The sequence below is a fragment of the Phoxinus phoxinus genome (genome assembly GCF_949152265.1).
Source record: "Phoxinus phoxinus genome assembly, chromosome: 9".
In the NCBI taxonomy this organism is placed as follows: Eukaryota; Metazoa; Chordata; class Actinopteri; order Cypriniformes; family Leuciscidae; genus Phoxinus; species Phoxinus phoxinus.
In genome coordinates this window covers 7,314,663-7,340,235 of record NC_136884.1, presented here as the reverse complement: position 1 = coordinate 7,340,235, position 25,573 = coordinate 7,314,663, and the positions used below count along the sequence as shown (strand labels likewise).

At 37.6% G+C, this 25,573-nt stretch overlaps 1 protein-coding gene across 1 annotated transcript in view; it reads right to left on the bottom strand.

Annotated features, from left to right (window-relative positions):
* Positions 1-25,573, bottom strand: part of stab2 (stabilin 2) — a 30,790-nt gene that overhangs the window by 1,594 nt on the left and 3,623 nt on the right. The window contains exons 4-66 of the mRNA XM_079624423.1: positions 24,315-24,400; positions 24,162-24,228; positions 23,975-24,070; positions 23,758-23,880; positions 22,764-22,960; positions 22,528-22,658; positions 22,309-22,442; positions 21,448-21,530; positions 21,218-21,361; positions 20,871-21,014; positions 20,693-20,755; positions 20,103-20,219; positions 19,963-20,016; positions 19,792-19,872; positions 19,265-19,417; positions 18,504-18,563; positions 18,228-18,323; positions 18,020-18,106; positions 17,828-17,939; positions 17,564-17,741; positions 16,750-16,843; positions 16,514-16,672; positions 15,967-16,062; positions 15,767-15,862; positions 15,520-15,567; positions 14,592-14,728; positions 14,364-14,472; positions 14,175-14,252; positions 13,829-13,918; positions 13,611-13,718; positions 13,365-13,496; positions 13,150-13,278; positions 13,006-13,068; positions 12,501-12,596; positions 12,172-12,367; positions 11,999-12,094; positions 11,836-11,881; positions 10,658-10,737; positions 10,445-10,570; positions 10,202-10,278; positions 9,404-9,475; positions 9,039-9,158; positions 8,915-8,959; positions 8,755-8,835; positions 7,048-7,200; positions 6,830-6,970; positions 6,634-6,693; positions 6,215-6,391; positions 5,987-6,076; positions 5,733-5,879; positions 4,955-5,014; positions 3,796-3,919; positions 3,464-3,613; positions 3,275-3,379; positions 3,050-3,157; positions 2,779-2,972; positions 2,542-2,683; positions 1,495-1,628; positions 1,238-1,403; positions 1,039-1,145; positions 688-804; positions 367-516; positions 30-278 (exon numbers count right to left, since the gene is read on the bottom strand). Coding sequence (XP_079480549.1) covers positions 30-278; positions 367-516; positions 688-804; positions 1,039-1,145; positions 1,238-1,403; positions 1,495-1,628; positions 2,542-2,683; positions 2,779-2,972; positions 3,050-3,157; positions 3,275-3,379; positions 3,464-3,613; positions 3,796-3,919; positions 4,955-5,014; positions 5,733-5,879; positions 5,987-6,076; positions 6,215-6,391; positions 6,634-6,693; positions 6,830-6,970; positions 7,048-7,200; positions 8,755-8,835; positions 8,915-8,959; positions 9,039-9,158; positions 9,404-9,475; positions 10,202-10,278; positions 10,445-10,570; positions 10,658-10,737; positions 11,836-11,881; positions 11,999-12,094; positions 12,172-12,367; positions 12,501-12,596; positions 13,006-13,068; positions 13,150-13,278; positions 13,365-13,496; positions 13,611-13,718; positions 13,829-13,918; positions 14,175-14,252; positions 14,364-14,472; positions 14,592-14,728; positions 15,520-15,567; positions 15,767-15,862; positions 15,967-16,062; positions 16,514-16,672; positions 16,750-16,843; positions 17,564-17,741; positions 17,828-17,939; positions 18,020-18,106; positions 18,228-18,323; positions 18,504-18,563; positions 19,265-19,417; positions 19,792-19,872; positions 19,963-20,016; positions 20,103-20,219; positions 20,693-20,755; positions 20,871-21,014; positions 21,218-21,361; positions 21,448-21,530; positions 22,309-22,442; positions 22,528-22,658; positions 22,764-22,960; positions 23,758-23,880; positions 23,975-24,070; positions 24,162-24,228; positions 24,315-24,400 — 7,154 coding nt within the window. The remainder of the gene's footprint in view (positions 1-29; positions 279-366; positions 517-687; positions 805-1,038; positions 1,146-1,237; positions 1,404-1,494; positions 1,629-2,541; positions 2,684-2,778; positions 2,973-3,049; positions 3,158-3,274; positions 3,380-3,463; positions 3,614-3,795; positions 3,920-4,954; positions 5,015-5,732; positions 5,880-5,986; positions 6,077-6,214; positions 6,392-6,633; positions 6,694-6,829; positions 6,971-7,047; positions 7,201-8,754; positions 8,836-8,914; positions 8,960-9,038; positions 9,159-9,403; positions 9,476-10,201; positions 10,279-10,444; positions 10,571-10,657; positions 10,738-11,835; positions 11,882-11,998; positions 12,095-12,171; positions 12,368-12,500; positions 12,597-13,005; positions 13,069-13,149; positions 13,279-13,364; positions 13,497-13,610; positions 13,719-13,828; positions 13,919-14,174; positions 14,253-14,363; positions 14,473-14,591; positions 14,729-15,519; positions 15,568-15,766; positions 15,863-15,966; positions 16,063-16,513; positions 16,673-16,749; positions 16,844-17,563; positions 17,742-17,827; positions 17,940-18,019; positions 18,107-18,227; positions 18,324-18,503; positions 18,564-19,264; positions 19,418-19,791; positions 19,873-19,962; positions 20,017-20,102; positions 20,220-20,692; positions 20,756-20,870; positions 21,015-21,217; positions 21,362-21,447; positions 21,531-22,308; positions 22,443-22,527; positions 22,659-22,763; positions 22,961-23,757; positions 23,881-23,974; positions 24,071-24,161; positions 24,229-24,314; positions 24,401-25,573) is intronic.

The following is a 25,573-nucleotide window of genomic DNA, read 5'->3' as shown; positions in this document are numbered from 1 at the left end:
AACAAACAAGATGCATAAACAAGGATTACCTTGAAGTAGTGGAACTGGAATGGCTTTGTTTTATGTGTGTAGAAATTGTATCCCACAAATCCAGCTGCTAGGATGAGGATGATGAGCCCCAGGACGCCGATGCCCATCCCAGCCTTATGAGCCGGGTGGATGGATGGAGGGGGAGGGGGAGGTGCTTTTAATGGGCCCTGGAGAACATGGATGACCCCATTGGATGCAAAAATGTCGGAGTCTATGACATAACGGTCATTGATGTATCCTGAGGAGGTCTAAAGGAGGCAAGAGAGTGATGACAAGCAGATCAAAGAGAGTGAGTCCATATAACTCAAATTAAGTAATGAAGTAACATATCCTCACCATTGCTTGAGGGTTCTGGAGATCCGGGATGTTGGTGATGGTCAGGCTTTGTCCCAGCCGTGTTCGGACATGAGTGATGTTAATAAGTGCCTGCAGTACCAAAGCCCTCCCATCCAGTAGATGGTGCTCTATGTCTCTGCCGCTCAAAGTCTGTTGAACACATAAGGGACATTAACCAAGAGGGTTGGCAGAACATTTTAGAGTTGACATTTTTACATTTAAATTAAAAAAATTTGTACAAAGTTTATTTTACATTTAACTTAAAAATTACAACAAATGGCATATATATTAAAAAGTATAATAGGTGGATGTGAGAGTCACCTGGTTGTTATAGAGGCCATCATTATCAGGTACAAACAGAGTGGACTGGATAGTAATATTACTTAGACGATTCACAAACACTTTTCCTGATGCAGAAGTTGAATAATTCAGGATTTGCTGAAAAAGACAGAGCAGTCAGATAGCAACATCCTAGAAGATTCACCATGCACATACATATATAATTTCTATGCTTTAAAAAAAACAAGCTTCACATTTTAGCTTTTAAACGCCTGAGAAAGCTTTGCCCCATTGACTTCCATTGTAAGACCATTACAGCAAATGTTTTTTCATACTGAGGGTTGAGTCAAAACGATCACCGGTAATTCTGTCGATAGCTGAAGCTTTACTCACAGATAGGAAGTTAGACAAGGTTGGTCTGGTTGAGAGAACCTGCAGCAAGTTTCCTGTACAGGAGTATCCATCACCAATGTAGCCAGTTTTACACTCGCACTTCACATCTGAAACACACGCAATCCGTCTAAACCCAAGCTTGTCCCTGCCTGTATACACTGATAGAACAGCTTCACACATATCCAATGAAGACTTTTACCTCTCACTCTATAGCAGAACGTGTCCCACGTCTCACTCAGGTTATTGCGAATGCCATAGTCCACAATACCCACATGTCCAAAGCCACATTTTGGGTTAGAGAAGCTCATGGGATACGCGACCCTCGCTTTGTCAAGCCAGCCTGCTGCGCACAAGTTATAACCTGCCTGCAGGACAAGCATAAGAGAAAAGACACGCGTTAACATTCATACAATGGGTCAGCAGAATAAAATGATTGTGTTACTTTAAGATTGGCACCTGCTGGGCATATGACAGCTGTGTGTAGGTAGCGATAGTTCCTCCTGTCTCTTTGCAGGCCTCCTGCGCCATTGTGTAGTTGAGTTTGTATATTCCCTTTGAGGGACGATAATGGAAAACCCCTAATGTCTTATCTAAACAAAGGAAAAAATCGTTAAGTTTGTTTCAAAACCTAGTGAGCTGCCTACCTAGACAACAGGCATTATCATCACACTTGCCATGGTTACGGCATCCTGGGCCCCCAGGCCATGCTGGAGAACAGGATAATGTTCTTCAAGAGGCAAAATAACTGTTTTCTAAATAAAGTGGCTAGAAAAAGTCTAGACACCCAGTTAAGTCTATTCCACAAACATAAGGTACTCTGTTTAGGCTAATTTCATAGACATCACTGCATGTATTCTTTGTCGAGAATATGGTATACAGGTTGAGAGAAATGTTCATTATAAATATTTCATTCAGTATTGAAAAAGCTTTTATTAAAAAATAAATATTTTAAAATGTAAAATAATTATTACATTTAATTTCAAGTAATTAATAAATTAAACAAATTAATTGATTAAGTTCATAACAATGTTGAAAACTTTTTGCTGCTTAATATTTTTTGTACAAACCATGATCATTTTTTTTCAAGATCTTTGATTATTAATAAGTTCAAAAGAACAGCATTTATTTGAAATATAAATATTTTGTTACATCATAAATATCTTTACTGTCACTTTTGATCAATTAAATAATTTGTTATAATTATAATAAAAAATAAAATAAAAAAAACGTACCCTAAACTTTTGAATGGTAGTGTATGTGTATCACAGGTTCCACAAAAATATTAAGCAGCAAAAACAATAATATTATTACCAAATCAGCATATTATAATGATTTCTAGGGGGTCATGTGACACTGAAGTGTGGAGCAATGATGCTTCAAATTAAGCTTTGCCATCACATGAATAAATTACTTTTTAAAAATATATTGTAATGGAAAATTGTGTTTTTTCAATGAAAACACAGTCACTTTTATAAAAGCAGGAGTTATATGCAGAATACACACCCTCATAGTGCAGGTCCGTGCACTGAGCGTTTGAATTGCACTGTCCGTTATCTTGTAGACAACGATTGACTGGCAACAGCTTTGCTTCGCAATCAGTCCCATCGCCGATGTAGTTGTCTTTACACTCACATTTCCTCTTGCCCTGGTGACCAACATATGCTTATGGATGTGTAAACCCCACTTATAAAGACCACATTCAGTTTAAAGAGCTATAATGAAAGAGAAAGTTCTGCTTACAGCTCCGGTCATGGTGCAGGTAGCGTGTTCGTGACACCCGCCATTTTCACCATCCGCACAGGGGTCGACGGGTGTGCACACAAACCCATCGCCGGAGTAACCTTTGACACACGTGCAGCTGACCTTCTCCCCCTTCTGACCGCACTTAGCATCCTTAGAACAGCCGCCGTTCCAGTACTTGCACATATTGGCCGCTGCAGAACAGACAATGTGGGCAATTTCTACTCTTGTTTTATCATCACTATTGCTATTGAGATCATCATGTATGTACCTGTACAGGTGAAACCATCTCCTTCATAGAAGGGTTTACAGATGCAGGTATTATTCTCCATGCAGACGCCCTTCTCATGGCAAGCCGGATTGCAAACAGGACCATCAGCTGTAACATCAGAAATACATGCAGAGTGAACTGGACTTGCCGGTATAAAGCAATGCTTGTCTTTCTGTTGTCTGTTATATAACCCCAAAACAAAAAGAGTAATGAGAAGGTCTGTACCTAATTTGTTCTCACACTGTGGACCAGTCCAGCCCTCTTCACAAAAACACGAACCGGTACCTTTAGGACCCTCATCACATGACCCATGTTCTGTGCAGTTGCAGGCTAAGAAAGAGAGGAAATTAACTATACATGCATACATACGCACACACACACACATATACATATAATTGTTTTGAAAAAGTTTACCTTTGCAGTCCGGTCCAAAACGGCCATCCACACACAGTTCACAGGCTACACCTATAAATCCAGCATCGCAAGTGCAGGTGCCATTGCCTAAATGATCCTCGTCACACTTGCCATGGTTACTGCAAGGGGATCCTGGACCCCCAGGACATGCTGGAGAACAGGATAATGCTCATCAACTGGCAAAATAACTGTTTTTATAAATACAGTGGCTAGAAAAAGTCTAGGCACCCAGATAAAATGAGTTTGAGATGTAAAATCTACAAATAGCAATAGTTCGGACTGGGATATATGACAACAGTTTACTGTGAATAGTACAGCGAGACACTGCTTACCAAGACAGTCTCTGCCGTAGTACCCTGTGCAGCACTTAGGCTTCCATACGACCATACTACACGTTGACTGACATCCTGAATTCCTATACATCATCAGATCTGTAAGGACACACTTTTGTTCTCCCTAGATTGAAAGCACAATTAAACTGGATTTAAAAAAGCTTTATTTTTTATAGCTATTAATTTGATTTTGTATTTTTGTCTCTTATGTTCACAAAGGCCGCATTCACTAAAAAGTACAGTAAAAACAGTAATATTGTGAAACCTTATTACAATGAACTGCTTTCTATTTAATATATTTTAAAATGTAATTTATGCCTGTGGTGGCAAAGCTTAATATTCTGCATCATTATTGCAGTCTTCAGTGTCACATGATCCATCAGAAATCATTCTAATATGCTGATTTGGTGCTCAAGAAACATATCATATATTATTATCAATGCTAAAAACAGTTGTGCTTCTTAATATTTCTGTGGGATGTTTTTTGTGTGTGTGGTAATAATTTTTTTTCCACGATTCTTTGATAATTAGAAAGACCAAACTACAGCATTTATTTATTAAATATTTTGTAACATTCTAAACATTGTAAAAAAAAAAGTATAAGTGTCTTTTCTTTACTGTCACTGATCATTAATGCATCCTTTGCTGAATAGAAGTAGTGATTCTTACGGACCCCAAACTTTTAACCAGTAGTGTATCCAGTAATAATGGACAGTCTTATGAGACAGAAACACTGATTACTCATGATTTTTAGCTTAGTAAACAAAAATATAAAATATTAGTCAAAAAAAAAAAAAAAAAACGCTCTTCTGGCTGAGAATGTCCCTCCCCCAATTCCACCTGTGTCCGATAGTAGCAAATCATAGATCATAGTTGTGACAAAACTAAAGGCTATTGGCTTTTTTTTTTTTTTTTAACAAGGGACTAGCCCTTCAATATGTCCTGCTCTAACTTTCCTAAATAGGAAATATATCAATGGAGGAAAAAATGAGTTTTACAATAAATCCATGACAACTAATAAGAGCTGACTAGATACCGTATATGGTAAATTATGGTTTACACATTCTTATGGTAAACATTCATATGGTACACACATTCTTGATATTCTTTACATAATATACTCATTTAAGGTTTATCTTTAGATGAAGATGAAAATTACCTTTGGCTTGCTTCCAGGCGGGCAATCCGACACAGCGCGACCACAATACCTGCAAGCCAACTAAAACAAATGCACAATCTTTTTCAAGAAACCAAAAAGATTAAAACTAGATTGATTTGATCTGATCACATTAGCATTGATGTAAATCGCACAGTACATATTATGCAAATCATACAATGCACTACGATGGCTGCGTTTAAGTCCATTTTTTTATGCTCTCCCTTGTTAACTTCCCTACACCTCGATCACTCGTATGTATGTCATTGCTCACGTTCCACGGGTGACCACTACTGGCGGAACTCTTGCAATGTGTTTAAATGTAACGGCCAAATGCCCTTTATCACTTGGAATCCGCTATGGAGCTGATTTTATTATTTAAGTTTTTTTTCCCCTTATGAATTTGTTTTATGCACCATCCTATTGCCTGTATGTATGCTTGGGCTTTTGGAGAAAATATAAAAAAATGACACAATTGAATATTAAACTGTGTAAAAAAAATTATCTTAAGGTACTGTTGCTACAAGTATTATGTGGTTGGGGGTAAATTATACGTAATCTGACATCACAATTGTGTTGCATTGTGTGTGTGGTCTTTGGATGCCTAGGAAGTGTACATATTAAGTAGTATCAAAATCAAGGGGTCGAGGGTCTGTCCAAATAAACTCCACTTGCCCACTTCAAAATGGCGGCAGGAAGTTTGCGAGTGCATGTCTAAAAGTGGAGTTAAATTCAGCCAGATGTAAACAGTAAAAAGAATTTGAACTTTTTTAGGACTCACATTGAAATCAATGGTGTGCTTATAATCACAGCGCCCCCCAAGGCTTGGAGGATTCAGCAGACAGCTAATGCCATAAATCATGCCTCCATTGAAATCAAGGTTTCTCTTTACAATCCGACAGCTTTTATCATTCACATAAAGCTCCCCCTGAATGATAAATATGCATAACATGATGCATGGTTAATTAAAAATAAATCAAATAAAACATATGTGATAAGCCCAAGGCCAATATTTTTATCTCAAAGGGTACTCACTATATGCTCTTCCCCCATGCAGGCCACTGACAGATCTGAGCCCTGTTGTGTTTTTAAAGAGCTGGTAAGGATGAGCTCTGCAGGCTGGAACTAGTGGACACACAATACATTGTAATACATTTAAATGATGCATTAGTGAGTCAGCACTGAATTTCCTGTAATGCTGAGTTAGCCTTGTACCGCCATGGCCTTGCCAAAAAAAATTAAATACACTGGATAGAGACCAACCTTGGTGTCACGCAGGATGTGGTATCGAAGATACTCAGCAAGCTGATCACGGTTATGCATCGCATACAGGAAATCTTTCTGCTCTTGGGCCATGGCGGCCATTACAGTATCCGTGGGCATGAACAGGGTGACAGGCTGATTAATTGGGTCCATCACCAACTTCAATGTATCGGTGTCCTTTAAACAAACAAAGCTTTATATAAAACTTTGGTGGATTTCATTAGAAAATATAGGGTTCTTCTTAAAAATAACAATTCATGTAATATAATATTCCAAAAAAAGGCATACAAAGGATAAGAACTTAAGCCAAGTTGTGTGTAGACTGGAGAGCATTTAGAAAATTAGAAGAAAAAAAGAGTAATTTATTCATGTGATGGCAAAGCTTAATTTGAAGCATCATTGCTCCACTCTTTTTTTACCTCAAGAAGCTTGTAGAATGTCTTGAAACCATGGATATTGACCACTTCTGAAAGGTTACGCTTTCAGAAAAAAAAGGGAAAATGACAATAAAAATCTATTATTGTTATTTCATTATTTTATGCTTGCTTTATTACCACTGGCATGAATCATAAAATAAATGATGAATCTTGTCAGAGTTATTCTGTGAGGACACACCGGTGAGCTGTCTTGATCCCTGTCTTTCAGAATCTGGAAACTGGGAGGCAATAGGACACTATCAATCTCATGGAAAATCCCGTTGCTACTTTCGAGATCACTGAACACCACCTTGGCTTTGTTATTGATGTAAATAGTGTCCTGAAAACAAATAATGAGTTAAATATATATCTTGTGCGTGCAGTCATCATACTGAGTGTGCATCAGGTACACTGTACCTCTGAGTATGTAATGGTGAGGATGTCACCAGTAAGTGTGGTCAGGTTACGAGGCTGCATGAGATCTTCTGGCAGGAGGGCACGGCAGGCCACTATGTGGTACCTCAGGATTTGGGCGTTTTCAGAGCGTGTCCGCTTTGCCATGTCCATCCTCTAAATAAAAGCAGGACTAATCAGTAACATTAAAGAAACCCATTTGCACATCACAATATCCTCTTACTATTCTTGACACATATTAAGAGACAGATATTTTTTTCTATGTACATTTCTGAAATGCATTTTCTGTAAAGCTGCTTTGAAACAATATGTATTGTGAAAAGCGCTATACAAATACATTTGAATTTAATTTAATTGAATATCATGTACAGTCAAAGGCTATATAGGTGAATCACAGAACACCTGTGCATAACCAGGTCATATATAAGTTTAAATTCCGATGAATTTTTAAGAGAATCGGGACATCGTTTTAAAATGACAATTAACCATATTTTCCTTTTCTATTCTTGAGTTTGGCTCAATGACAATTTCATTGAATTTTTCTGGACATTCTTTGGAGCTTTTGTTTTCATGAAACTTCATGAATGTTCAATGATCACATGGCACTTGATGTATAATCTTCCAGCCAGTCATCATGGCACAAGCTGATAGGTTATCTACTTGTAATCTGCCAGCCAATCAGCTTGCATCCTGTGCAAATGAGCTAATAGGCATGTCATTTGTCAGCCAATGAGCTTGCATCCTGTGCAAATGAGCTAATAGGCATGTCATTTGTCAGCCAATGAGCTTGCATCCTGTGCAAATGAGCTAATAGGTATGCCATTTTTCAGCCAATGAGTATGCATGCTCCTAATGCTGCTACCATTTAAATAGCCAGCTTCGGCCATTTGCTGTAAGATGGTTCACTGCAGTGTGTGAGGAATTTTCTTGCTCATGGACCTGCTTCAAGTAAGTGGATTTTTCCCTCTCTATTTTAAAATGTTGAATCATCAATAAAGCTCTTTTATTCCTGTTTTTGTTTCGTAGGAGGTAATTTTTCTCTTATCTCTTTTAGGTTGTGATATCCTGCATTTGCTAATGGTAAGCTTTGGCCTTTTTAAATGTCATATAGAAGTGTTTCTTTCTAGACTAAGTCTAAGCCAAATTGGCTCAAAGACTCATAGATGGTTCCAAAACTATTGGATGTTCTTTCCTTTGTGAAACAAGATTGACATGTCTCTGCTTTCCCTTTCCCCTATACATTGGAAGTCACTGGGCTCAAATGATGTTTGGTTCCCAGTGTTCTTTAAAAATATAGTTTGTGCTTCGCAGAAGTCATACAGGTTTGGATTGGCACGAGGGTGAGTAAATGATTGGGAATTTTTTTTGGGGGGGGATTCCTTTAAAGGGATAGTTCACGCAAAAATAAAAAAATTTCATTACTCACTAACCCTCAAGTTTTCAAACCTGTATGACTTTCTTTGTTTAACACAAAAGATGATATTTTGAATAATGTTGATAACCAGACAGTTGATGGCACCCTTTGACTTCCATAGTATTTTTTTTTCCAACTATGGAAGTCAATGGTGCCGGATCTGCCAACAACTGTCTGGTTATTGACATTCTTTAAAGGCAACCAGCAGAATACAGACAGATAGCTTGAACAGAAAAAAAAAAAGAATTATGGCAATTATAGCTTTCTTGCCATTATATTGCAGCACTCAGTCTTACCTCTGGTAAATTGTAAGCTTCTGAATTGGGTACAAAGACTGTGAAAGGGCCACGACTTCCGAGATCAGGAATACTATTCCTCTGTGTAAAAAAAAAAAAAGTCAGATCATAATCTCTGGGTAAAAAACAAGATTGTGTAAATGGCTAAAATTCAGCTTACCACCAGTCCCATGTAAAATTCTCCTAAATTTCTGTTTCGGATCTCCTAAAAAGAAAAATGAGTTGCACTGACTGTTAAGGTATTGTTTCACTTGTGTGGCTGTTTTTTTTTTTGTACTTCTAACCTTCTGCAGGGTGCCTTTGCAACTCTCTCCATCGCCAATAAAGCCAAGCCTACAAGTGCAGTTCCTCTCCAGGGGTCCTGTCATGGTACAGTCGGCATACCTGTGGCATCCTCCATTTTTCTGACAAAAGTAATTGTGACCTGTTATTCATGCTATTCTGTAAGCTGCCACAAAGTTTGTGTAATACAGTGGTTGTCAACTGGTGGGTTCTGACTCTAAAATTAATGTAGAAGTGGGCCAGTTCTAGTCAAACCATTGACATTCCTAAACCATTTGACTTAAAGGACGATAGGTGTTTAAGGTTGTGCAGTAAAACCAGTAGAGAACCAATATAGTCAGCTTAAAATATCAAAAACAGCATGTACCTCTTTACAGACGTTGATGGCTTCACATTGCTTTCCATTCCCAGAAAAGCCAAGTTTGCAGTAGCATGCTGACTGGAAGAGGGGAAAAAATATGTATATTTGCATCAATTCAAAGTTATTCTGAGGGTGAGTATGTCAAAATCATATCCAGTTCATTATACATTCCAAAATCAAATTTAATATTTTGTTTGTTAATGGTCTTATTGTCATAAGTTTCATTTTCTGTCACTTTCATACTAATGCACTTTGTCCAGTTCTCTTCACTAATGCAATAAAGTACTGTGATTAATTTGTTTATACGTTATGGTAGTATTAGTATGGCCATTACTTCAAGCTGAATTAAATCAAACCATTGTATCTTCACCCAACCATTAACTTTTCTCATTTACTCCCCCATACCTGGAACAAGATATTTAGAATTGTTGGAAACCCCACACTCATGCCCATTGACTTCCATTGTGTACAAAAAAACCTGATATTTCTCAGTTATCTTGTCTTCCACAGAAGAAAGTAATACTGTTGATTAAATGAATTTCCTATCTTAAAGGGATTTTAATTGTTGATGTATTAAGTTTATCCAGTATGGTAGTATATGTTGTGCTGCCTTTAATCAAGACATTTGATTTCAACTGCAGGCATGTATGTTAAAGCTAAACTATTCAGCACTGTGGCCTTCAAGGGGCAGTGTTTTTGTATTTGAGTGAAATTTGTTGTAGACATGGTTTTTTGAGGTTCATTTTTACAAATGTATTTGATTGTTTGCTGGCTTAGTGGATGGCGTGTACATTAGCCACCTACCTTATTAGGGCCTGTATGAATGCAGTCACCATCTGCATGACAATCCCCGTTAATACCATCCAGGCATGGATTGATGGCTTCAGACACACACATTAAAATATTACAAATACAATTGTTTACCTTTCTTCTGAAATGCACAACAATACTTTCACAATATATTTTGTGTTTGCTGGACATTTAAACCTAGGACAGTGGTGTTGTAAGTACATTAGTCTACAAATTGAATATTAAATGCACACTTACAAACGCATACTTTTCCATCGCCTGCATAACCGGGTTGGCACACACATATTCTCCGTCCTGGGACAGTACGCTTGCACACGGCATGGACAGAACAACCACCATTTTTCTCTTCACATGCATCCACCGCTTGAGTTGGAGATAAAACACATTATATCAACATTTTAAATCATTGGCTACAGTAGTTAGTGTTTAAAGGTTTCTTGAGACGCCTACCAGTACAATATGTGCCATTGCCCTTAAATCCTGCAGCACAACTACAGTAATATGTGTTGTCCAGTACATTCAGCAAGCAGCTACAACACACATCAAACACAAGTCAACTCAAGCTCAATGTAAATACACAGTATCACAAGAACATGGATAGAACATTTCACAAAACATTAATAAACAAGTGCTCAACCAACTATAGATGAGGAAAATTGGCAACAGGTGTACACCTCTTCTGAAGCAGGTCTAGAATAAAAAAGCTTTTCAGATACCAATTTGACTAATTTCAAACCACTCCCTCTATTAGAGGGTGCACCTATTGCTAATTGTAAAGATTCCTCTAAATGTTGGCTGAAACAATTTCAAAAGGAATAAAGCTCAAGTTTATGTCTGCAGAGTGAATATTGTTTTTCAAAGAGGTCACATTTCACCCCAAATTGCAAAAGTCTGGTGACCGAACAAAGACTTTTACATTGTAACAAAAGATTCCCATTCCAAATAAATAATACGTGATACGAAATATCAGCATATTTGCTGATTGGAAGAAAATTAAACTTTGATATCACAGGAATAAATTACATTTTAAAAGATATTCAAAGAGAAAAGTTATTTTAAATTTAAATATTTCTCAATAACGCTTATTTTTGAGACCAACTATTTTTTTTTTGTTGCATTGACTATTTTCATGATTTTATTTTTGATATGTCAAATTTTTGATATTATCAAATTTTGATTGACATGTTATCCATGAGATTCATGAGATGTATCCAAGAATACTTTGAGTCTGTGATGCTTTTGGAATGCTTTCGATACAGATGGTAGTATATGGAGTTTAATTTGTATCTTTTTTATTCAATCAAACATACTTTTTTTACATTTTGTAATTTAAAAAAAAAATTAAGAAAAAAGTCAACTCAGTAAACAACTTGTTGCTCGACAAATTACAAGTTCGCTCGCGCCTCTGTTGATAGAGACCGCCCACTGAGACACAGCTTCATTCGCAAGCAAAAAATTTAGACCCGAAAAACAAAACCAGCAAAAAAAAGAGCAAAATTTGTGTTTGTGATGAAAAAGTGTTCGAAATGCACAAAGAAAAGTACATGTTATTCCAAGGAACTTCAAAATAATAATATGGTTTTAACATGCTACCTGTTTGGTAATGGGTATTTTGAAAGCAAACTTACTTTGCACTGCTGTGGCACTTTCCTCCACACATATCTGATGTAATAGCTGAAAATAGTTAACATATCTTCATTTTTATTTACAGATTACAATATATTTATATATACTGTATATACTATGGTGAAAGGCATACAAATACTTGTGTGCGACAGGTGAGAATCATACCAATGGCACAGTTTATTCCTCTCCAGCCCAGATTACAGGCACAGCTGCCGTCTCCATCCACATTGTCTTTGCAGAGTCCGTTGACACACTTACACTCTAAACAGAAAGATATGCATATTGTATGAGATAACTGTTCACAGAGTATGCAGTATAAGCTTATAAATCTCTGATACCTTGATCACAGTGAATTCCATATTTGCCAGCTTGGCAAGATTCGCATGCAGTGCCGTTAAAACCCTGGTTGCACTGACAGACCCCTGTGCCGTTGATCCCATCTACACACACACCATTGCCAAAGCAAGGCTGATCTTCTGACCCCGGACACTTCTCGCAGTTGATACCATAATACCCTTCACAACACTTTCTTTCCTGCAAACAGAGAAACCATGATATCATACTGAAACCCTACTAACATTTCTTCAATTCTGAAACTCCAAAAAGCTCCTGCCGCTTGTGAATAATGCAAGAATAAATGTGAAAAGAGAATGTATAATGTACATACAATGGTGACTTTCTCACATACGAATTTACATCCAATGGTCAGCAGTGTCTCTTCATTATATACTCGACTGTACATGCATCTTCTCTTTGGCCTCATCTGAGAATAAACAATTAATAGGAAACATTATTTTTACCCAACCCAGTTAGTGCATCACAAAAGAGAATGTGGACAGATTTATACCGCTTTGCTAAATCTATTACTTCAAACTAATTTTCATTTTTAAAATATCAATATTTCACATAAAGATTACAATTGATCAAATAAAATAATCTGATAAAATTAAATTAATTTATTAGTGAACAAATGTATTTTTGAACAAAATTTATTTGTATGAATGTCTCAGCCAATCAAACTGATATCAGACAATATAAATGCATATTTAAAAAATAACAGATTTGATATTTTTTAAAGTTTGACTATAAAAGTGAATCGTGAAAATGACCATATTTTAAAATTAAATCATGACATAAGCATTTTTGGGACCACTTTATGTGTGCAAACACACCACTCTTTTTGTTCCTGGCGGGCAAGGGTTCTCAGTTGGTCGGATACAGTCCATGCAGCGTCCCTACAGACACAATATACACATTTAAAATGGATATTTAAAGGATAAAGAAGAAAATGACCAGGCTAAATAGATATACAGCACCATGAAAATTGTGGAGGTAGCTCTGTCACAGCGGTTGTTGGGGATGCTCAGGACAGCAGACACTGTGTGGATTACCCCTTTACTGGTCTCTATATCAGTCACGTTCACCTCAGCCTCATTTACAAGCAGCTATGACAGAGAAATCCATTATATATCCATGACTGAGCATTTGATTTACTGTACCAGGTTCACTGAAAAATGTACCAATTACTTACTTTCTTATCTTGCCGGAAAATTCCCAGTTGGTATGAGAAGCCAAGCATAGTATCTTTATATAGTCCATCCACCAAATCTCCATCTTTTAGAGCCTCGTTCAGTATAATGTGATACTTGGTCACGTTTAACCCCTGGGAATAAACACACACACACACACACACACACACACACAAGAATGAGATACTATATACGTAATACAAACACACGAATATACAAAGCCTTAGTGGTTATAAGTAGTATGATACCAGTGACTCCTTGCCCGTTCTTCTGAGGTATTCTTGGATTGCGCTGTCTGTCGGAGCAAACACAGTATAGCCCGTAGACTCCTCCATTTCGTTAGTGAGGTTATGTTTCTGGCAAAATAAGTACAATTCAAAAACACAATTCACAACAGTCCAAGCCATATGCAGAGTACGATTATTGTCATTTGAGGTGCGGCAGGCCTACAAGACTGGACACTCACCAAGAGAGAGCTGCGGTAGAGAGAGAGATCAGATCTCTGACTCAACACCTCCAGTAAACCTTCACTCATCTTTCGCTCAGGAATCAACACCTGGAGAGGGCAACAGTGGCACATTTCTTCAATCTGTGCATATGTGTTTGTTCTGCATTTGCGTGTGCATATTCACACAAAATCATTACGTCAATAAGTTTGCCCTTTATTTTAAAATTAGGATACAAATGTGAAACCACACACTTTTTTGCACAACAACATAATTAGGCAACTTGTATACAATTTGCAGTAAACGACAACCAAAGTTGTACGTGTTTTTATCTGAGAACAATATTGAAAGACTCCAGTGGCTTACTTTGTCAATAAGATGTATAACTCCATTCTTTGCTGCCATATCTCCAAAAGTTATATTTCCTCCAGCAACATTGGTTATCTGGATAAAAAGAGAGAAACACAGAATGATAAACAATATCTCATAGCAAAGTTCAAAGACAGACAAAATCGCACTGGGACCAATGGTAAAGATAAGATGTTTCCCTCTCACATCATTGGCTGTGTAAACAGGAAGTGTCCTTTTCAAAAGAGAAACCAGTCGTGGGGATGGGGAGGTACAAAGATCGTTTAGAGCAAATATCCCAGAAACTATGTGATTTCTGTGAGAGAGAAAAAACAGCAACTTGTATTAAAGTAAAGGAGTGAAACAAGCATTAATTGTTACCAAAAATATTGACAAATGAAAAATTAGCTGATGTGGTTGCATGACCACACTTACTTTACAAGACTAGGAAGATTACTGCGGGTCATCCAGAAGTCTTTGTCTTCTTTATTTAGCTTCTCTGTGGCTTGAACCGATGGCACGAACAGCGTGAAATTTTCTGCCTTTGACAGTAGCTGAGAAATATCCGCTCGCTATGGAATATTCCAGAACTTATTAGGAACTCAAACAACATCTATACATTTTTGCTCTATTTTTGCTCCAAAACGAAGCCACAACAGAACTCTTGCACATTTTAGAGTAGTGACATTACTGAATAAATCAGTTTTTTTCTTTTTTGTCTGAACGAATTGAAGGAGTGAATGATTCATTAACTCACTCATAGGTCCTAAATGAATCAGTGGATGCCTCCAAAATCGCATACTTCCCTTCTATATAGTAGGTGAAAAACAGTATTTGACATAAAAGAGTAGACAAAAAGTACCCGGATGACCTACTACTTCAGGAGAGATTCTGAAGTGTGCATATGGTGGACACTTTTCTATCCCATAAGGCCATGGGAGAGGATTAGTGAATGGCAGTGAAGGGACAACTAACAATGAGAACATGGCGAATGTATTATGTCTGGATTACATTCACACTATATAACATACTTTTTTAGCACTAGTGAAGTGAGTTTTTTTTTAATAACTACCAACTCAAGAGAGTATGCGATTTCAGCAAAACCTTTTTTTTTTTAGCAAATCCCTTGAGTGAATGATTCATTGACTCACTAATAAAGAGCCAATTGTCGCCACCTGCTGGTGTACAATGTAACCTGCAGAAAACCTCCCCATCACTAAATGTAAACAGTCTGTATCAAAAATATCAATATATATCAAAAATATATATCTGAGGACTAAATATCAGCAGTCTCTGCTTGACAAATTAAAGTCGAACTAGCTTTTGCATAACTACTTTTAAAACACTAAAATGTAAACCTTACAGAAATCCAGAGGTTGAATTCTTGAAGATCGGGGTTTGTTGCCACCTCCTACAAAAACAAAATGAAACAACTTTAAGAATACTTATGATTATACAAATCATAAGTAGAAATAGGTTATACAAATACAGTTTTAAGTATTAGCAGTTAAAAAAATTGCATATCATTTTTAATTTAGTTGTGCCTCTGCATAACCACATCAAGAAGTATCCAACTATAACATACAGTCATACAATAACATATACGATACCTGTGCTAGGGTACCATAACAAATTTTTCCATCACCATCGTAGCCGTCCTCACACACACACTGCCATCTACCTGGGGTCAGGAACTTGCATGCACCCTATGAGAAAACGGCAAAATGAAAGGAAGCAGCTGATGTGCATACATGTATACATTGTATGTAAAGATCTGTGCAGGTGTGTGATGACTTGTTCGAACACTGACCAGGAAATGGCATCCACCCTTCTGATCCACACACTGATTGACAGGTTCACATTGATTCCCGTTTCCGTGGTAACCACTTTTGCAAGCACAATCACTCTAGGGAGAATATCAGTCATCAAATTGATGCAGCCTGAATCATAATCACACTAGTATGTTCATTCGTTGGCCAGAGGAGAACTGGCCCCCAGACAGAGCCTGGTTTCTCCCATGTTTTTTTTCTCCATCTGTCACCAGTGGAGTTTGGGGTCCTTTGCCACTGTCGCATCTGGCTTTCTTAGTTGGGGACACTTAATATTCAACAATATTATTGGTCTGACTGAACTGATTTTTTGCAGAACTGCTTTAAAAGATTAAATGTGCTAATTTAATTATTGATGATGGAATTCAATCAACACTGCTGAACAACAGCCGAAATACATAAATGCATTCCTGTTATCACTGTAAAGCTGATTTGAGACAATCTGTATTGTATAAAGTGCTATATAAACAAAGGTGACTTGACTAAATCTAGGAAGATAGGGTTTGGGAATCACAACGGCCCCCTCACCTGTCCTGGGCCCACATAGATACAGCTGGCATTGGGGTGACACCCTCCTCTGGATTGATCCAGACAGTTATTGATGGCCTGGCACTCATCTCCATCCTCCCTCCAACCACTCAGACACTGGCACGTGTGTGTGCCTGGACCGGTCTTTATGCATTTGGCCTGAGAGTAAGCGAGAATAAACATGTTATCATGACATGCTTACATAAAACACAAGCACACAGATGCATTTGACTTACATTGACGCTGCAGCTTCCGCGATGTGGTAAAGCGCACGGATCACTTTCAATGCACATGTATCCATCCCCTTGGTAACCAGGCTTACATACACACCTAAAATAAAACAATGTAACAAGAACAAGCCAGAAATAAAAAATAAAAACTTAAATATGATGGTCCTCTTGTAAGAACTTCCTTCCCACAATTAAAAAAACAGCTATACATGTAAGACTAATTTCTAATGTGTGATGATAAAAATGAAAGTCTGGAATAAATAATAATTCATAATAATAATAATTTATTGTATAGCACGTTTCACAATAAATATTGGTCTAAAGTAACTTTTTCTTCTTTTAGTAATTTTTTTTTTTTAATTCTCTAAAAGACTCATAATGTGTTAGAAATACAGTGTAATATTAAAAATTAAATAATTAAATCTCTACATAATAATATAAATTGTATTATGACATTTATTTGTATAGAACTTTCCACAATAAACGTTGGTCTTTTTCCTTTTTTATTTTATTTTTTTGAAAAACACAATGTGTTAGAAAAACAGTGTGATATTAATAATGAAATAATTAAATCTGGACATAATTATTATTAATTTATTTGTATAGCACTTTTTTTTACAATAAATATCAGTCTAAAGCATTTTCTTTACATTTTATAATATTTTCTTCTTTGAAATTTTGTCCGCCTTTGACCACAGGGGTCTCCAAACCCCAGTTTGAAATCCCTATGCCTAAAGTATAAAATGTAATAAATAAATGAAGCACAGGTGATTTCTGTCTCTGTGTCCCTCTAAAACATGGAAGGACGTAGAACACTCACACAAACGCTTCCCTATTGGACACACAGTTGGCGTGCGCATGGCAGGGCTGGTTGGGCCCGCACGACTGGGTCTGCTGCTCGCAGAACTCTCCGGCATAACCGTCTTTACAGGAGCCCTGCTTACATTTACCGCTGGCTTCTGGACGGTTATCACACACTCCGTGGATGCATCCACAAGCTGGTATATGAGAGGGACGCAAAGTAAATATTGTTATTAAACATTTAAATTATTCCCAAACATTGTGCTGTAAAATAAATCCATACTTTTGTCACAAAACGGGCCATATTTGTTGGAGTCGGCACAGTATTGGCAGCGTGATCCTTTAAAATTGGGCTCACACTGGCACGTGCCATTTCCATCGATGCCTTCTGAGCACTACAACAAAAGAAATATTGTTATGGCAAATGAAAAATGCTGAACTGTAACAGTATGAGCATTATGTGCGTGCGGTTTACCTTCCCATGAGAGGAACAGGGGGCGGTGAAACCACCGGGGCATGGAGAACAGTCTGGTCCAAAAAAACCTTTACAGCAGCGAGGGATCTGGTTAAGACAAATAATGGCTAATTTGACCGGATCAGATTGGCCAGCAAAACTAGATGCAGTTGCAAATGATGTCATTTCCTGGTTTGAATGCATTTAATATAGAGAAACAAATACTCACAGTCCTTGTTTCATTGCAGAAGAGGGCACAGCCATGGGAGGGTATGGTCATGCCAAAAGCACTCTTTTTGAACACACAGCCTCTGGAGAATACATCCTGAGTATGAGAAGTCCAAAAAAGGAGCGACAAAAAACAAAAAAAATCAGGGTACAATCTCACTCAGCCCTGATACAAAGGCCTACTGAGACTAAAAGTTAGCAAGGTTACATTTTTTAACTTAAGCTTTATTGTATTAAATTATAGCATGCGCTAATAGTATTATATGTAACAAGTTACCAGAGATTCACCAGTTGGACAGGTAGATTTGGAGACGAGTGTACAGCTAACGCATGGACCCTGAGAAGAGGAGAGGAGACACACACTCTCGTGTCAGTATGGTAACTAGGGCTGCGTCCAAAATTCAATACTCTCGAGTAGGTACTTATTTTGAATTAGTTATTACTTTGCGCCCATTAAACAAGTATATAGTTCTATATAGTATGAATGTGTGTAGTATGAATGTAATTCAGACATACTACATTCACCATGTTGTCAATGTCATGTGATCGACCAGTGTCAGTTAAAACACTTCACTGCCATTCACAAACTCTACCGTGGCCTCAAAGGACAATAAAATGTCCATTATATGCACACTTCAGAAGTAGGTAATCTGGGTAATTTTTGCCTACTTTTTTATGATTCCTGTGAATTCAGACACCCTACTCTTGTCACATAATGTTTTTTGCCTACTATATAGTAAGAAAGTTGCAGCCAATCACTTCAAACGAAAAGCTTATCTATTTTATATGTAAAAGTGCAAACAACAACTTTAAAGACGAAGTTATTTTTGTTGTTTCCTAACAGGTTTCTTGAACACTGTCCCCCTCTGGAATTGTTCAAGTAGCACCACAGTGTTTACAGCAAATCATTCTTTGGCTTATTTGTAGTTACTTAAAACTGGGACAATTGGTGTATTTCTGACATAGAAATATCTTTAAGACAGAAAGGTGTGTCTGTTACAGCTATGGTTGGTCAACACAAGTGGAGATACGGCTTACCTTATACATATTGGTTTGTTTGGTGTCACACCTGTGAGGTAGGATGGGCTCTATTGATGCAGGGATCAGCACCCCCTCCAGTGAATGAAGACGGCCATTCTTTGCTTCAACGTCCAGTTCCAGCACAGATTCCCCATTGACCAGGATCTGCCCCTATGTGTGACAGAATCAGTGGTTTTATAATACAAGCAATTTTATTTTGCAACATATTTTTTTGCTTGAACAGTGTTTGTGCTGTCTGTCTTCCAAAATAATCCCACTTTGATTCACATTTTATTATCTAATGCAATGGCATTCATGCAGTGTTTCTTCAATGCACAAATACGTTTGATGGCCACTGAAATAAACTTACTGAAATATGCTATTACTTCATTAAAGACACATGTGGATTGTGCATCTTCAGAAAAAATAACTACATAACTTGAGGTATTCATGTATTAAATTTTACAGGATGATTTATGTGTGATTTAGGAGTATGTCTGAGCATTGCACAAATATTTTCTATTTAATGAATGATTATTACTCACAGCAGTCGTCACATTAAATGTCAGGACCTGGTCCGCCATGGTCACAGCACGAGGGTTCGACACAATGAAGCTGGCACTCAGCTGTACACGATACAACAGACAGTACCTAATCAATGATGATCTAGAAATGGATTTGAACACACACATATTCGTACACATCCACATACAAACCTGAGAAGTGGACACTATGTGATTGCGCATCAGTTCAAGTAATTTTGTTTTACCCTAAATTGGGAGAAATGAAAGGAAAATGTAAAGTGATGGTTTTGTGACTGGACAGAACATAATTAAATGATATATTTGCACTGTACCTCCTCAGAAGTAAGAAAGTCTAAATAGCCAGGCTTTAGGAAGGTAAAAGCCATATTTGTTGGAGCAAATAGTGTATAAGGTCCTTCTTCTTCTAAAACTTTTGCCACATTGGTTTTCTGGGAAACAGAAATATCAAAGGGGTCAGCAATTAAAAAAAAAAAAAAACTAAATTGAACAGCAAAGAATCCTGATTTTTTTCTTCTGTTTTCACAAAAATATTAAGCAGTACAATGGTTTTCAACACCGATAATAATAAGAAATGTTTCTGAAGGATCATGTGACTGAAGACTGGAGTAAAGGCTTCTAAGAATTCAGCTTTGAAGGAATAAATAACATTTTAAAATATATTCAAATAGAAAACACTTAATTTAAATTGTAATAATATTTCACAACATTACTGTTTTTACTGTATTTTTGATCAAATAAATGCAACCTTTGAGAGTTTAAGAGACCTCTTTCGAAAACATTACAATCATCTTTTAAGCAAATATTTGCCCTATAATAAAAGGCAATAAAAAAAATTCTAGAGCAGGTCAAATGTCTTGAAGTGCATGAATTTAGGGTTTAATTGAGTTTAAAACTCTGTTACCTCAAGCAGAGACTTAAACTGAGAGAACTTTCCATTTTCTGAGAGAATCTGCAACAAGTTTTCCTGAAAATAAGAGATAAACAAATTGGCACGCCTAACAGACTCCCATTCGCATGTTTTATCAGTGTATGACATTTATATAGCGCAAATTTCCAAGAAATCCTTCAGCTTCACAAACCTCTTTCTCGCTTATCACAGTAGAAGGAACTGCATCCATCAGCTTATCAACCAAATGAATTATTCCATTTGAGGCAAAGATGTCTGGCTCCACAAGCGTTCCTTTCTTACGGCTACCATGGAGACGGATTTTTACCTGCTCTGCCTTTATAATAAAAGTTTGAGAATCTAATGATTCTCTGTCATCATTACACACACACACACACACATTGTGAAACATAAACAGATATGAGCAGGAAAGAGTTTAGGAAAGAAACAGGATATGATGATTCCGCTCTTGTATCCTGCATTTGCACATCCTTGAAAACAATTGGGACACGCACACACAACCTGGATTCAATCACCTACATCTGTCATTGATTCGGCAGCCATGCCGGTCAGAGTATAGAAGAGGATTCCCTTCTTCAGAGAGTCAGAGTTCACCTCTGCCGCAACCATGTGCAGCTTAGCAAGATAGCGAGCTCTCGTCTCGTTAGCCAGCAGGGTTTTCACCTGGAACAAAAGCGTGCTTTTAGCATTTGTTTGAATGTATTAGATGGACGTATCTTATGTAGGTGTGTTTGTGTTGTCTAACTCACAGATGTGCCTTTAAAAGCCTTGTTCACTGGCACAAACACAGTAAACGGTCCAAGGGAAGTCAGGGGCCACGACATGACTTTATCTGAAACAGCAGAAATAAAATCAGTGTATAAACATTTTTTTGTCTATTATCCTAAGGAACATCTCAGGTAATGTTGATACTCTAGGTGTGTTCGACTTCGATTGGATTTAACCGATCTGATTCTGCGAGATTTGTCACTTGCAGCCTGGGGAGGAGTTGAAAACTCATGCAGTGTTTGCATACTTTATCCCAAGTTAAGTGGATTAGACGCTTAAACAGTGTATTTGTGCTGTCTGTCTTTCAAATTAATCCCATTTTGATTCATATTTTATTATCTAATGCAATGGCATTCATGCAGTGTTTCTTAAATGCCCAAAGATATATATAAAAATAATAAAAGTTAATAAGCCTATATTATTTAAATACCAATAAAATGGGGTATATATTTTTTGTCAGTTTTGTTTTGATAACCATGACACAATATAACATTCGGATTACATGAAATGAGTTTTTACTGTTAACAGTTTCAGAATAAACATGAAACGCACGTCAGCGTTCTCATTGGTGATTGACTGATTCCAGCCAATCGTGAAACAGCGGTGTTGTCATCGGAGCTCGTGCAGCTACTCTGAAGATGACTGAGCCAGCTAACTGCTCTTCATTTGCTCCTGCGATACTTTGATTTCATATGTCCCAGTAACATCTCAAGTCGGACAAAGTTTAGAAGCGGCATGCACCGCTTCCAAGTCAGAAGCTGATTGTTCTGTGCAATGCTGCATGAAGTCGAACACACCTAATATCTTTTAAAAAAATGGTGAAAACCCAATAAGTCACTCACTGAACAGTGTGATGGCACTGGAGAGCTGACCCGTCCACTCCCCTCCTGGCTTTGAATTCAAGTCTTGCAACTGCTGAAGTATGTTCCCAAAGCATATATTTCCATTTCCAAGGTAACCTTCAAGGCACTTGCATCTAAAATGTTTGGAGTTGAAGCCGTGGTTTTCAATATGTGAGAAAGAGTGTGAACAAAATAAAACAATTGGAAATGTTCACCTACTCGACTGTTCCTGGTTCCACTGTGGCACAGGTGGCATATTTATGGCAGGAGTCTGGTTTGCACATATCTTTTATGCTGCAGCCCACCCCTTCAACAAACTTCTCAAACCCCACCAAACACTCACAGTGAGCCTGTGGAAAACAGCAGGATTGTGAAGATGGGCAAACCATAATCAAAGCAATCGGTTCAGATAAGTGCAAAGTGTGTTACATGTTTACACACACACACAAACACACCTTTCCAGGGCCGTCATACACACAGCGAGTAGAACCAGGTGTGCAGTTGCCCAGGTTAGTCTGGCAGGGGTCGATGGCCATGCAGACACGGCCGTCTCCACTGTAGCCTTCTGCACACGTGCACACATGCTTGTTAGGCCCAGTATGCGCACACACTGCGCTTGCATGGCACACACCTCTCAAGCAGGGGTTAATTGCTGCATAGACAATTCAACAAAGGAAAACAATACTTTTGTGAGATCACAAGGCCTCCTCTGCTGATATGAACAGATTAAACCAGTACAGAATACATTTCTATGCTGGACTGAGATGGTTTATAGTGTTTATTGTCGGTTTGGTGCAACATATTTGAGTTTGGTGCAAAAGAAAGAGTTTTAGAGTTTTGTTGCATTTAGTAATCTGTTACCAATACAGTGTGTGTGTGTGTGTGTGTGTGTGTGTGTGTGTGTGTGTGTGTGTGTGTGTGTGTGTGTGTGTGTGTGTGTGTGTGTGTGTGTGTGTGGAGAGAAGACTTTTAAATAATTACAAATAACTTCTATTTTAAATTAATCCTGTTCTTTTTAACACTCTTTTCATCAAAACACCACTGAAAAAATGCATCATGATTTCCACAAAAATATTATGCAGCACAACTATCGATAATAATAAGAAACGTTTCTTGAGCACCAAATCAGCATTACAATGATTTCTGAAAGATCATGTTACACTAAAGACTGGAGTAATGATGCTGAAAATTCAGCTTTGCCATCACAAGAATAAATTACATTTAGAAATATATTAAAATAGAAAAGTTATTTTTAATAGTATTTCACAATGTCACTGTTTAACTTTATTTTTTATCAAATAAATGCAACCTCGGTAAGCATAAGAGACTTTCGAAAACATTATACAAATCTTAAAAAATATATATCTCATATAGATAACATAACTATTGCTGAAATGTCATCAATCAAGCTTAGCTTTACAAACCTTTGTTTGCATGTGCAGTACTTACATGTACATTGGACTCCATCACCTTGATAACCAGGTTTGCATCTGCACATAAGCTTCCCTGAGGACATGTCCTCAAAACAACGAGAATCTGCCCCACACCGCAAAGCAGCACATGCTGGGAGCTCTGAAGAGAGAAAGAAAACATTCACTTTAATGCTGCTTTAATATCCAATGTCACATGTATTGTATACACCCAGAATAATAATCCAAGGCCTTACCTCGGTCGCAGTCTATGCCAGTGTACCCAGACAGACATGTGCACCCTCCTGTGCCTTTCATGCCACCGTCACATATGCCATTCTTGCAGCTACACACTGAACAGCACATGAGGCAGTCAGAGCATGGTATCAACACCATAAAAAACCCAAATCAGAATACAGAATAAAAGGGGGCGGGGCTTCTTACCATTGTTGCATGTGGCTCCATATAAGTTCTCTTTACACTCTTCGCAAGCTGTTCCTTTAAACCCTGGCTGCAAAAACACCCCAAAAGTCTCAATGGGTGCTCGATAACTATGTGCTTGATTCAGACAGAGCAAAAAAAGGAAATTAAGCTTACTGCACACGTGCATGTCCCATTGCCCCCTATACCATCAGAGCAGACTCCATTATTGCTGCATGGGTTCACCGCTGATCCTGGACACTCTATTGAAAGAATAAAGTATTAGATTTCATGACGTTTAAAGTGAAGATATCTCTTTAAACTTCTGTTTCAATCCGATAAAATGGCCAATTTGGAGATGTCAATCACACATTTACCAGTTGAGCATGGCATTAACAACTCATAGATCATGAATTTGATTCCCAGGGGAATAATGGGAAAAAAATGGCAACACTTTTCTCATTTGTTAACAGTAGTTATTGTAAACAATTCTTCATTTATAGTTCACAGTGCATTAGTTAATGTTAACATACAACTTTTGATTTAAAAAATGTATTAGTAAATGAAGAACTTAACATTAACTAAGATTGCTGTAGAAGTAGCATTTATCTAATGTAGTTCATCTTAGTTTTGAGCTTTGTTGAGGCTGATTTGAGATCAGCGAGTTTGCGTGAACCTGATTTGAGGGCAAATGTTTGCCATGACTGTTCTGTGTTCAGTTTGAGTGAGGCAGATTTGAGATCATTCTGTTTTCTAGGACTGATCTGGGGTCAGTGGGTTTGGGGTGGTAGGGTCTCTACAAGAGGATATGAGTTAGCAGAGTTCCTCTGTTCTTCAAACAGCCCCTCGTCTCCTCCACTGACCCTCACTCTTCTTTTCCTTCCCGCCATTGTAAGTTTGACCACTTAGTGTGATGTGACAAAACCCCTTCATCGGATCAGATCCTTCCCGGGCAAATCGCACACATTGACACACCATGCACAGACGTGTCAACAGAAATAGAAAATCACACTAGCAGCATATGCAGACAGTTCCTCGTGAGCTTTCAGCACATTCTTTACATTTTCTGCACTAACTTTGCAGAAAAATTGGTCTGTACTTACTCTGAAGAAAATTGGTAACACTTTACAATAAGGTACTATTTGTTAGCAGAAATTCTGAGGAATTGTGGGTGGATCCAATGCAATCTCACGGGAAAACGTAACTATTTTACAAGGTGGTGATTTTGTATGAATTCACACAATGTGAATCGTACGAAAATGCATGATTTTTAGCAAAGAATAAGCATGAAGGTCCTCCCCAAAACTCACCCGTAAACCACTGGGGAGTAGCAGATCGAACAAAAAAGGAAATGAGCTCGTACAAATTCATAGGAATTAGCTACCAATGGTGAACCATGAGATTGTGTTGGTAGATCTAAGTACCAATCTTCAAAT